At 36.1% G+C, this 13,157-nt stretch overlaps 1 protein-coding gene across 1 annotated transcript in view; it reads right to left on the bottom strand.

Moving 5' to 3' along the window:
- The window catches only part of LOC139685897 (zinc finger-containing ubiquitin peptidase 1-like), a 49,899-nt gene that overhangs the window by 14,922 nt on the left and 21,820 nt on the right, over positions 1-13,157 (bottom strand). The window contains exon 6 of the mRNA XM_071583029.1: positions 3,801-3,924. Coding sequence (XP_071439130.1) covers positions 3,801-3,924 — 124 coding nt within the window. The remainder of the gene's footprint in view (positions 1-3,800; positions 3,925-13,157) is intronic.

Genomic DNA, 13,157 nt, shown 5'->3' on the forward strand with positions numbered 1-13,157 from the left:
AGCTCAACATATGCAGCATATAATGAAAAAATCCAGGGGAAAAACTACTCTTAAGGAAAGGTTTTGAGCTTAAGGAATTTTATGCATTCCTGGCTTTTCTGATAAACTCTGGCACCAATAACTCAAATACTAACAATGCAAGGGAAAACTGGAAGTCTTACTCACATCCATTGTACCGTGCAGCATTGGGGATTAATCGCTTCTGGAACATCCTGCGTTTCATTCATTTTGCCAATACTTATGCTCAGCACATGGCAAGAGGCGAGACCTTTGGACAATGCTCAATCGTAATTTGGCAAAACATTATAAGCCAACAGAGCACCTGACAATCGACAAGCAACTTTTTGCATACCAGGGTTGAACTAAATTTACTCAATATATTCCATCAAAGCCAGCCAAGCATGGAATCAAAGTATCTACATCTGCATCTACATGATACCCCGCAAACCACTGCAAGGGCATGTGGTGGGGGGTGTTAGGTCACCACCCGTAAATAGGAACAATACCACATGCAAAATGAACAATATGAACAACTACACCCATAGCGGCGTACACACTCATGCAAAAATCCCTTCATCTAACACTCATGCAAACACATATGCCATAAACCAAAAAACATCTACACGCCAGGATACAGCACGAAAGCCTTCCAACAACGTGCCAGCCAGAACACAACAAGTAAGAAGGCGAAACTCAAACACCACATGAACATTCAACACAAAACGCTCTCCCCCCCAACGAGACTGGGAAAGGCATGGAATGCAACCCAATGTTGCAGGTAGTGGGTGGGTCCACCCGCAGAGAGGGACGAGTGATATTGAAGGGAAGACTTAAAAACAGATGAATAGAACACTAATGAGTCATTCAGAAAGAATGGGTTATGACAACAAAACACATGAGTTTAGTGAAAGAGCATGCAATTGAGTAGAAATAATTATCCCCTAGATGCAGAGGGTGGCAAGTGGAATTTTTGCTATCTATAATACTGCAGTTGCTATCCCGTATTGTCCATGGGAAGAAGGAGTCCTTGGGTCTGCTAGTTCTGGCAACGATTTCCCGAATTTTATATGCGCAAAAACGCGAGAAGAATTATCCACTGTGTTTGGCTTTCACGAAAAATTAACGATGTTCAGTTATGTGCCAAAAAAAACAAAACAGTATTTAACTATCATCAATGCATCAGGGCGAAAAGATAGGAGATGATGCAAAGAAAAAACCCAAAATTATTGAATTTTGTAATTGGTAAAAAGCTCGAGTGGACACGATGGACTTGACTCAAGTTGCATAAAAATGTTAGATGGAAAAACAAAATTACTTCAGCACATTATATTCAGTCCTATATCCAGTGAATTTAAATTAGCAATGCTTGACTTGGAATTACATTTTTTATTCTATTTCTGCCCTTCAGCATGTTTTTAGAAATAATTTTTGTGAACACAATTACCTGTCAAAAGACATCATCATATGTGACAAAAAATTCAAATACAATAAATAGTACCCTAACCTTACATAGAGTATAATCATATATTGATTTCCTATTTATATCAGTCTGTAGAATGAAATCACAATGAAAACTACTCCTACACCACAAGCAAATGCAAGAAGCTGTTTCTCACACCAAAAGAGAAATGGACAAACATATCATAGGAAAGGATAGAAGAGAAAGCAATCATAAAATTTCATGAAGAATAAGAACAAGTGTGGTTCACGGCACCCTAAGCCAGCAAATGGAAACAAGGCACAATGGCCAATTACACATTCAAACACGAAAATCCACCAAATGGCAAGCACACCTTCATTCCCTTTTACAGGGTACAGCAGTTAAATCCGGAAAAATGAAACTTTTGTTTAAAATGATATGTATTTAAAAAATATACAAATGAAAATGTAAATCCTTTTACATGCAAGTAGTGGTATCAGTCAAGAGTAGCATTACTCAATATAAACCCCTTCAGCTGCAATGACCACCTCCAATCTTGTCCTGAATCGATCGCACACACTCTTTAAAACAGCGCTGTCCATATTCGCGAAAGCTGCTATGATAGCGGTGCGTAGAGATGGGACATTAGGGTGCCTAGTCTTATTGCTAACTCTTCACACTACGCTGCAAACATGATAGTCGAGATGGTTCAAATCTGGGCTATTCGAGGGCCGGAACTCCTTTGATGAGAATATGTCAAAGTTATCTGAGGGCCAGTTTTGGACTAAATGACTTGCATGAGCTGGTGCACCATCCTGCTGAAAGGTATATTGTCTCCCCGAGGCCACAGTTACCATCCAAGGTTTCACGACATTCTTCAAGTTTTGCAAAGTTGCAAAAATTTGTAAAAATCATCTGAAATCAGCACCTGAGCTTTTCCTTGAATGAGGTTTCTTCACCGGGTCACAGCCACAATATTGTAAACAGTTAACCTAGGGTGCCTGAAGAATCAAACTATTTCACTGGGCGAATGCCCAGCGTGAACACTTTTGATAATAGCGGCTCTTCCATTGTACTCCACACTTGTACATAACATTGTGGCCATTTTGAGGTTATGACTGTTTCCTAGATGCCTATATCTTTCAAGAACGCCAATTGCGACCTCCAGTGGAACTACCTTATGGCGGAAAATTCAAATTGAAAATTGTCCAGAGATAACCACCACACCCTGTATATATGTATGAGGAAAAGGGATACGAACACACATAAAAGACAAACACAGGATTGGTGGGGAAGGTAAAAGGATGCAGATCACAAGCGCAAAAACATTTCCTTGACCAGGACTTGAACCAACAGATCTTTGACTTGTCAGGTCAATACTCCTAACATAAAGAGATTTTTGATGCTTGAGTAAGGCAGTTATATCTGCCTTGTGGACAAATTGTACCCATGCTGTGGATTACTTTGGTTCATTAGCTATAAATACTTAAAATAGGTATATGATAAGGAGTCAAAGGTGAAGGAATGATGATCTTGCCACGGCCATCAAAAAAAAACAACATTCCATAATTTAAGTTTTAGTGTTGGGTAATTTTAAATTAAAGAAACAATTTAATACAAAAGTATTACATCATAATAAAGTACTAAACCATTTGCAAAAATGGGTGATACAGGTTGACTATGGATGCACTTAAATGAAGCAAATTATAAATGGTTAATTAAAAAGTGTTCTCAGGAGTCTACACAAGATGTAAAGCATCCTACTGCAATAGTGTTCCAAGCAATCCACACAAAAAGCTCAACTTTGCAATGTTTTAGCAGTCAACAAAAAAAGCTAGACTGTGCATGTGCCATGCATAAAATTATTCAAGAAAAAGTTCGTATTATTTTGTAATTAAGACTTCAAGTTAAGAGTAAAATTACTTTAGATAAATTAAATTATAAATTACTCGCAACTACACAATTTAAAGTTTAATTCTTTAAGAGCAATATTTAAAGCTTCATTGAATGTGGAACATTTCCTTCAAGTCATTAAAAATACAAGTTCTGCTTTAACTAAGAAACTTTCATTTGCAACTATTTTTCTGAGGACACTACATAGATAAGTTTATTTGTAGTTCACTGACATTAGAGGGAAAGCAACACGAATCCCCTACATGAAAGCACACAACTATATAAAATTATGCCTTTGAATAATACACAACGAAAGCTGAAAGCATGAATGCACCATTTTAAAAATTGTCTTTAATAATAAATACTGAAAGAATTTGTAATATGCACAGAACCATCTAGCAAGAACAAAAACCAGAAAAACCTATATTAAACTCAAATTCATGCTAAATTATAATGCATGAAACAATTATTTGCCAGAGTGATTTACCTATAACCACAACCCCATCCTTTATCACCATAAGTTGAGGCATAGTGATCCACCGTAGTGCACATATACGTTCTTGCAACATTGTTGGAACTGGCACTGATCCCTCGAATTTTAGGAACAAGACCTAAGATAATAAGAAACAAACACCGAATACCATCAGTATAGAGCAAGTGGAAATATCAGTATAGACAAACCGAAAGGGATACAATAAAATTGAAAAATTGCTTCATTGAAAGTCTGCTAAACATTAAAGAATTCCAAGTAGCATTCCTTCATTAATATTGATATCTCTTTCATATTCATAGGGTTTCCAATTAGAACTCAGCAAATCCCCTAAGTCAAGAAATACTTGTCTCTGAAAAAGAATGAATACTATGCTAACAGGCAATAAATCACCCCCTATATACACAACTAGAGGGGATGTATTCAATCACTAATGGAGATGTGAAAGAAAACAAGCAAAATATAATCAGTAGCAAATGGAACAAGAATGAGCATTCAGTCTCACACCCTCAACAATCACCAGGGAATTTTAAGTTGAAATGGTTTATTATTTCTTACATAGTACATCAATGACACATTAAAATGGCTACCTTGTAATCTGACAAAAATGCTTCCAATTTTTTAACCTGAATTGAACCCTGGTTGTCTATGTCCAGGGAAAAATTCAACCATTAGGCACTAGTCCATATTAAATTTCAAATTTATAAAAAGTAAAATCACTAGAATTACAATCTACTGCCATGTTCTTCTGATGCTACCACTACTCATAGCCATTTAACATATGACAATCTAGTCACCAGTATCAAAGCTAAAGCCAAAGTAATTTTTAAGGGAGCCAACCAATAGCTGAAGTCAATTGCACCATTAGGGAATGTGGGTAATTTAGTAGGGTTAGCCAAGCCGTGTGATTTTTTCGGTACCAGAACCTCCTCGGAAACCATTTGTCGCAGAGGAATAAGAAGTGACCCCTTATCCTGATGTGTGAATTTCACATGATGTTGGGCTTATTGCTATGTGAGATTCATCATTCAGAGAATCTTAAGGTTGATTAATGCATTCGGCTGGTTACGCTATTCAGGGAATGGAAGGAGGACAGAAAAAAGCCCAGCATTGGAATTAGCCTATTCATAATATTAGGTCCCAAGGGGGCCACTATTTAACACCCCATCCGACAGGCAACATACCCCAATTTAAGTGCACTCTAAAGAGCACCCAGAATATAAGGATACTACCAAAAATCCCTGCTATCTCAGGGATTCAACCCAGCTCCCCGAGGTGGGAAGCCAGTACATTAGCCACTTCACTATCCCTATCCCCTGAAAACTATAAAATGCAAATAGATACAGTAATCATCCAAGAATTCAGTTTTTACTCTAGCAACACCCTCCCATTAGAGGGTGTTGTTAGAGTAAAAACTGAATTCTTGGAATGATTGGCCCTTGGCATGAAAAAAACATTACATTGTCATTTATGTTAATATTCCTGCTTATTTAAAAGCATACCTGGAAATTCAAATCCTTTCAATTACTGCTAGAAAATCAGCATACATAGTAATTAACCTACGAATATACCTTAAAAGTCAAAAATTAATCAATTGAAAATGGAAGCCAAAGATAATGTAAATGATAGATGACATAAAAATAAAATCAATTTGGGTAATACATGTACGTTATATAACAAAAATAAATAATTTCTAAAATGAAAAAAAATATTACCTAGATAACAAATTTTTTTCTCTAACCATTCAACTTTCATGTTTACTTTTCAACCTTACTGAGGTAATGTACCAACACAAATAGATGATTTTTGCCTTTGGCTGAACCCTACACTTCAGGACAGAGCTTATGCTTCCCTTACCAGCAAAACACAAGAGATTTGCTCAATTGTGGGTTGAGCAATTTCTAAGCAAGACCCAGAGAAGGGTTTGCATCAAAATCACATGCAGACTTCACCACAGGATAGGGTAAGCAAGGAGGGGCATTTATACCAAACAAGAGGAAAAAAGTAGTCTACTGCCTCATATTTGCAGAAAATTTCATTAAAAACTATTCTTAAAACATAACACAAACTATGGGTCCCCAGGAAGTTCTGGTTCCCGAAAAATCACACAGCTTGGGTAAAGCTGAGGGTAACCTGAGACATGTCCAGGAATCAAACCAGGACCCTCTGGTCAGTAGTCCAACGCTCTACTCCAATAATATAGTATTAGAGACAATAACAAATAAGGTGAAGGTACACAACCTAGATGGGAATCAAACCCACGACCTCTGCATTGGCAGGCAAGGATGTTGCCCGCCAGCACTGGGGCTGGGCATCATTTAAAAAAGTGAAAGATTTATCTCAACACATTTATTTTATCTATTTATTGATAAACCCTGCAAGCCACCACTTGGGTGTGTGGCAGGGGGTGAATACACACCAGACTAATTTTGACCTGAATATGACCCTATCACAGTCGGACAATGTTATTCTAATCCCTTTTCGTCCGTGGAAAAAACCTTAAATCTATCTGTTCAACACTTAATCTCTCTAATTTTATTGACATGATCTCTTCTACCAGAGTATGATAGGGGTAATAATACATTTTCAACATCACTGCTAAAGGTACATCCTTCCAATTTATGCAAGAGATTTAACCTGAAATTTAAGTTTCGCTCTGTCAGTGATTCCCAGCCTAGGTGCTATAATATTTTGGATAAGCTACTAAGTTAACATAAAAATGTTTTACAAATCTAACTCCTCCACACTGCACACAATCCAATTCGGCAATCAATCCAACTTCATAAGGATTCCATATACAAGCAGCATATTCTAAATGAGGCCTAACAAGTGAACATTTCTTTTAGACCTTTTCATCACATTTCCCCAGTACTCTTCCATTAAATCCTAATTTTTTGTTAGCTCTCCCCTTATGAGTTCCACCCAGGAGAGGTTGTGAGTGAAGATAACGCCTAGGTATTCATCAAGTCAACACATTCCATTTCGGCTTCCCAATGCAATAAGCATTTGGTGGGGGATTGCTATTTTCCCAAAAATTCATCAATATGCACTTTTGCAAGTTTAATTTTAATTGCCAAGTGTCTCACTGCATAGCATTAAGTTTATCTGATAAAGCTGCTGTGTCCTCAGGATGACTGTAAACCAATGCATCGTCGGAAAAAAAGTGCATCTTACCAATGACTATGGAGTGAATGTCATTAACATAAAGTAGGAATTAAAGAAGCATGAAAACACTTCCCTGTGGAACACCTGAAGTAACCTCTACTGCATCTGAGCTAACTCCATCTATGACTACTCTTTGTACCCGACCATTCAAAAGCTCTTTCATCCAACCCCGGATATTTTTATCTATGACATATGCTTCTACCTTTGTAAGTAGTTTACTACGAGGTACTTCGTCAGAGGTTTTCTTAAAATCTAGAAAAATCGCATCTACTGTAACATCGCTCTCTCCCGAAGTAAGAATATCATGAACAAAAAGCACAAATTGTGTCTTGCAGAATCTACCCTTTCCAAAACCACACTGATTTTTCATTATTAACTCCTGATTATCGAGGTGTCTCACAATCGAAATAGCAATTATTTGTTCCATAACCTTGAACGAAATGGATGTGAGGGAAATAGGTCTGTAATTACCTAGTCTCAGTTGTTAAATAATAGCGTTACGCTAGCCATTTTCCAATCTCTAGAAACCTTGTCATCTATTAGCGATTTCTTAAATGGGATTTCTAGACATGGTGCAATTTCTGAAGGTTGATCCTTAAAAATACCAGTGGATGATGAATAACTGATCATAGCACTTTTCCACTTGATAAAATTTTTACTTTACGACTGGGTTTCGATGTATTACAACATCATCATGTAACAAAATGAAGTTGTGTGCTGTCTTATATACATTTAAGATTCCAGAAGGAAGGTAGACGACAGGACAGGGGGTAAGGTGGGGAGGAAAAGACAAGGGAGACATTTACAAAGGATAGCGGAAAAACAGAGTTTCGACCTTGTTAAATTTAATTTCATTTTACCTTGTTAAATTTTCAACCTTGTTAAATTTGATTTAATTTTAGCAAGGTCGAGAGTGTTTTTCTGCTATCCTTTGTAAGTCCCCCTTGTCTTCCCCCTCTCTCTCCCTCCCCCCCTCGTTTCCTACCCCCTCCATCCCTCGTTTCCCTCTCCTATCCTTCCAGGATCATAAATGTATATAAGATGGCACACAACTTAATTTTGTTACCTGATGATGATATATTCATTATGTTCGACTTCCACCACATCACGCCTGAAGCTAATCAATTTATACCAGTGGATGTTTGATCAGGCCCTGAGGATTTATTAGGCTAAATATTTTTCAGCAAATGTTCTATTCCATTATACAAGATTTCAATTTTGTGCACCAGTTGACACGCACCATTTGGTAAGCTAAAGGAGACATTCGGTGAGACATGCTGAAGATGCTTTGAAAGAAGGAATTTAATATGTTAGCCTTTTCCAAACTGCTGGTTACTATTTCACCTGTATCATTTTTGAATAAATTAACAGTTGACTTATTTCCCTGAACCCCTCAGACATATGACCAAAAAGCTTCAGGATATTCTTTCAAATTTTCCACTAATCTCTTCCCTTTGAATTCGCTTACACTTTCCAAAATTCTTTCCTGGCATTCGCCCTAGATATCTATTAATCATAAGTGATCTTAATTCTTTTGTCACTTAAGATATGCCTAAAATTTTTCCTCTCGCTGCATCATAGCCTTTGACATTGCAAGGCTTTTCTAACATCCGAGTTATAAAATCTAGGTTCTGTGTTATCTTTTATAAATTTACTGGGAATGAGCTAGTTGATTGCCAAGCACATTACCTCAAGGAAATGATTACACATACCCTCAGTATTTGGTGAGTACTATCTTTCTTAAAACTTGTAAATTGACTCCGTCAGACACGTAATAGTCCATTAGGTCTCTTTCTTTTTGGCTTCTTATTTCCGAATTGTGCTCACTAATTCCTTTTATAGTTAATAGAGTTGAGACTTTTTCAGTAATGATCGATGCTATCAAATCAAGAATATTGTTTCCCCAGGTAGGGGAAGTGACAAGTTGATGCAAGGAGTTGAGCATAAAAGAATTCAATGGCGATTCGCAGATATCTTGGTCTTTACCCCCATTTTAAAACTATATGTGCTCTAGTCAATAGATAGGGCATTGAAATCTTCACCGATTATTATTTATTTATTTTTAAAATTTACATGTGCAGATAGACAGTGTCAGGTGGCACTTAAGTCCCATGTACACTTAAATGAAACTTCCAAACAAAAATCTCTTTCACAAAACAAGAAAATCCCTATCTCATTAACATCAATCAATCAGCAAGGGAAAAAAAAGATAAATTAAAAAAAAATTAAGCTGTTACATACAATTTTACACCACACATCAATCAAATTATTACATAAATTCCTAACATCTTTTCTTAGAAGTATGCACTCTTTTAGGAAAGGGCTCGAATAGTTTTGCAGGTAAGGTGTTCCAATCAACAATTGTTTTATTTAGGAAAGAAAACTTTTTTTTATTCGTTCTTTGTGCCCGGAGTTTTACCTTGAATTATAACATCATGATCATTGTGATGAGGTAAGAAACCTTTGATTTGCTGATCTAGTTCTAGTATTGAATTATCTTTGTCGTCCAGTGCCCTGTAAAATGTGCATACATAAATTATTTTGGATCAAGGACTATTAATTGAGTAAACAATGCTCTCCATCATCTGGCATTACCTCAGCCCTGCTGACGCAAGGCACCGCCCCAATTCTATTAGCTCTTTCATTTCTGTAAACAAAAGAATTTCGGGAAAATTTCAATGTCTGTGATATCACTGGATAACCATCTTTTTGTCCCAATATATCTGCCCCTGTGCTTTGAATAAAGCGATGATATTCTATGACTTTGTTTTTTAAACTTAGGCAATAAACTATCAACACAGACGTTTCCTTGGCCACACAGTTTTTTGAATTATCAATGAGGATCGTTTCCTTATTAATATTGAATCCCTTATAAAATTTTCTGCCAATGCTAACATGAAAATAGATAAAAAGGATAAACCATAGTTGAAATATCTGGTATACATTATTATTGTTTATCATTACTTCTCCACTTCATTAGATTACAGAATTATTGGGAAAAATTTTAATATTTAATTTTAATTACTCATTTGAAATGGAATACTTTACTCTTGCAGGCTCTAGTGGATCATTTAAAATCATTAGAAGTCATCACCAATGACTAATACACTAGAAAAGTGTTGGACACTCCATGGGACTATAGGTGTCACATCCCCAAATAGTCCAAATTTTGCTGAATGCAGACTACCCATCACGATATAGCCCAGGGCAGTAAGGTTTCACTTTATGCAGCACTATTTCAAGAGGCTCCAATGAAATCATAAATAATGACTTTACCAAGAATAAAAACATTTTAACAACCTTCTAAGCTATGTAATCTCTGAAGGCATAAACTTTTGTTTCAAAGTTTATTACATGGCACTCCAATTACGTAAAGAGAATTTGCAGTTACACCTTTTTTCACGATAGCTGAAAATTGCCATTGCTTATGTCACAAACATGTTTAAGAATCCTACTATTACTTCTAAGCCCGTTTTCCCATGTCAGATATAAATATTACCTTGAAAAAACATACTGTAACTAAAAGTGTTTTGAGTGTGCAAAGCTTTGTTATTATCAATCATGAAGCGAATCCAGTCAAAATCATACAATATTGAGTCACATTGACAAACTTACTAAAATGAACTTGCAACACTGGTGGCATGCAAACATTCTTGAACGTCCCTGCACCACAAAAAATGAGTGTGTTAAGTGTCTTCTCGTCAAGTGAAGCACAGAAGAGTGAGACATCAAATTATTACATTAAAAAAGAATTGTGACTATATACACCTAGAAGTTATTTATTTAATATATTGTGTTTGGTGATTAAACAAACTCTGCCCATGACAAATGGAATACATTCTCTGCTAAAACATCCAATTCAGAACATTAACATATCAGCCATAGCAGATTAGTTGGAAAACACAACAATATTTCGAAGGTGACATCCTGTTATATATTACTTCTGAGACAATGAAGAGATGTTAGTGTAATCACAGACACCTCCTTAGGAGATAAACGATAAATACATTCTCACTGCAGGCTTGTTGGCTCAAACAGCATGTACAGAAAGTTTAAAGTAATTTTACACTTTGTCCGGTGAAATTTTCCTCAAATTTTCTATAAAATATTACCATTACTTGTTGACTAGTATGAAGTAGAAATAGATATCACATAAAGTAAGATAGTCATGGAAGCTGTGATAAATAATAAAATGTTATTATTATAAGTAAGGTAAACGGTTAAGGTAGGTTTTGGATAGACACAACTACCAAATAAATATTTTATGACTCCTAACAAAACACAATCCAACAAGTCCCTCTTCATCTCTGTGTACTTCCTCCCTTGATCCCAACCAATATCCCTATCCTGTTCCTTCCCTTTCCTCGTTTGCCCAACATTCTCCCCTCTATTAGTCTTCAACATCCCACAGCCAATTAATACACCCTTCATCCATTTTTCCTTCCTCCTTTGGATTTCCCCTAACAAACCCCTCTCCTTGCCCACCATGCCTAGTACTTCCTCATTTTTTTCCTTTCTGTCCATTTTACCTTCTCCACACCCACATTTCATAAGCCTCCAATCTACTAGCATCATCCTGCTTCAGTGACCATGTAAAAACCTCTAGTCCTTAAGATACACAATGAATGACAACAACAAGCATTCCAAGTTCATTCTTTACATATTATCATGTGTGTGGCCAGAAAAGATTTATTTTTTATCATGAAACAAAGAAATGGTAACTGTGATGGCAAACTATCATACCAAGACCTAAATGTTAATTCAAAAAAGCTGCAGGAAACAAAAGCAAGTTATTTATAAAATTATTGGCATTATTAGCAAAGATTGATAAAAATAACGGTTCATCCTTAGAGTGAAAATGGTCTGGTAAGCTAATAGTTGCCTATCCCAGTGACTAACAAGTAACATTTACTTGAATGGATACTAAAATTATGAATTTACTTACACCACTTCCATCTATGAAATATGTGGTGTGAATGCAGAGGCTCCAAGAGAAATCTTTGTACACCAAGGACATTCACATGTGTTGCCCCTAATTGTAGACTGTGCTTAAGTCTACAAGTCTTTGAAAATGGAATAAATTTAACACCTTTTATGAAGAGCCATGTCTGCACCTTATATCACGTCTGGTTAACCTGCTATATATATCTTTCACCATTAGAGCGCCACTTTACTAATTTTCCTAATCAACCAAAATGATTCCACCTCTTCATCGAAAGATCTGACATCACCATTTTGCAGTTAAATCCCTCGTTTGCAATATCAGAATTTACATTTCCCCAGAAATTACGACAAAATTATCAGGTTCCATAAAATTTACTATTATTCTAACTTAAGTGGAACCCCACATTTAAACGATTTCACTTTCAGTTTTCCAGTTTCAATTTCAATTTGTGACACTATCAGCCAGAGTAAAACAATTTCCCATTCTAAAAGTTACTCATGTAAATCAGTCTTTATTATAAAAACGTTTTCGACTTCATTTTGTACACATACAGTTAAATAATATGAGAGGGAGAAGTAATGTGAACGTTTTTAGGGAATGCCTAATTGTATACAGCAGCATAGCACTGGTACAAGCACCAGTGTGACGGAAATTTAAACTCACAACCTCATTCGGCAGGACTAGGAGTTAGCTAAATAATTTATAGATTGGAAGGAAACCTGCAGGAGACAATGTTTTTCTCATGTTGGTTGAAATTATGAAGAATGAAAATGAATTCTGACCCAAACCTGATGCAGCGAGAAAAATTCAAGAACTGGTAAATGACAATTGGGATCAACTGTACTGCCTCAATGACAGCTATAACGGTGAAAGGCTCCTGAATGGCAAAGAGCATTGAAACTTTATTGCATAAAAACTACACAAGATTTTGAAGTTTGACACATTATATTACACTTGATGAACGGTGAGGTGCTCAGACTTTCATGGGTAAAGTTTTCCTAAATTACTTGGGAACATAAATTTTATCCTGCTTGAATATGTGAAGAAGAGGTGATAAAAAGAACATTTTGACATAAAGACAAAATAAAAATGTTAGAACAAGTTGATTCTCAATGAGGTCCATATTCAAATAGCAAAACATCTACGACTGCCAGCCTTTACAATGACTACAATAGTAAAAATCAGGATTTGATTCTGAAACAAGCATAGACATTTGCCTAAAATGAGAAAATATATCAAGCATT

This window comes from Hetaerina americana, unplaced genomic scaffold (assembly GCF_022747635.1).
Source record: "Hetaerina americana unplaced genomic scaffold, ioHetAmer1.1.p SCAF_12, whole genome shotgun sequence".
Lineage (NCBI taxonomy): Eukaryota > Metazoa > Arthropoda > Insecta > Odonata > Calopterygidae > Hetaerina > Hetaerina americana.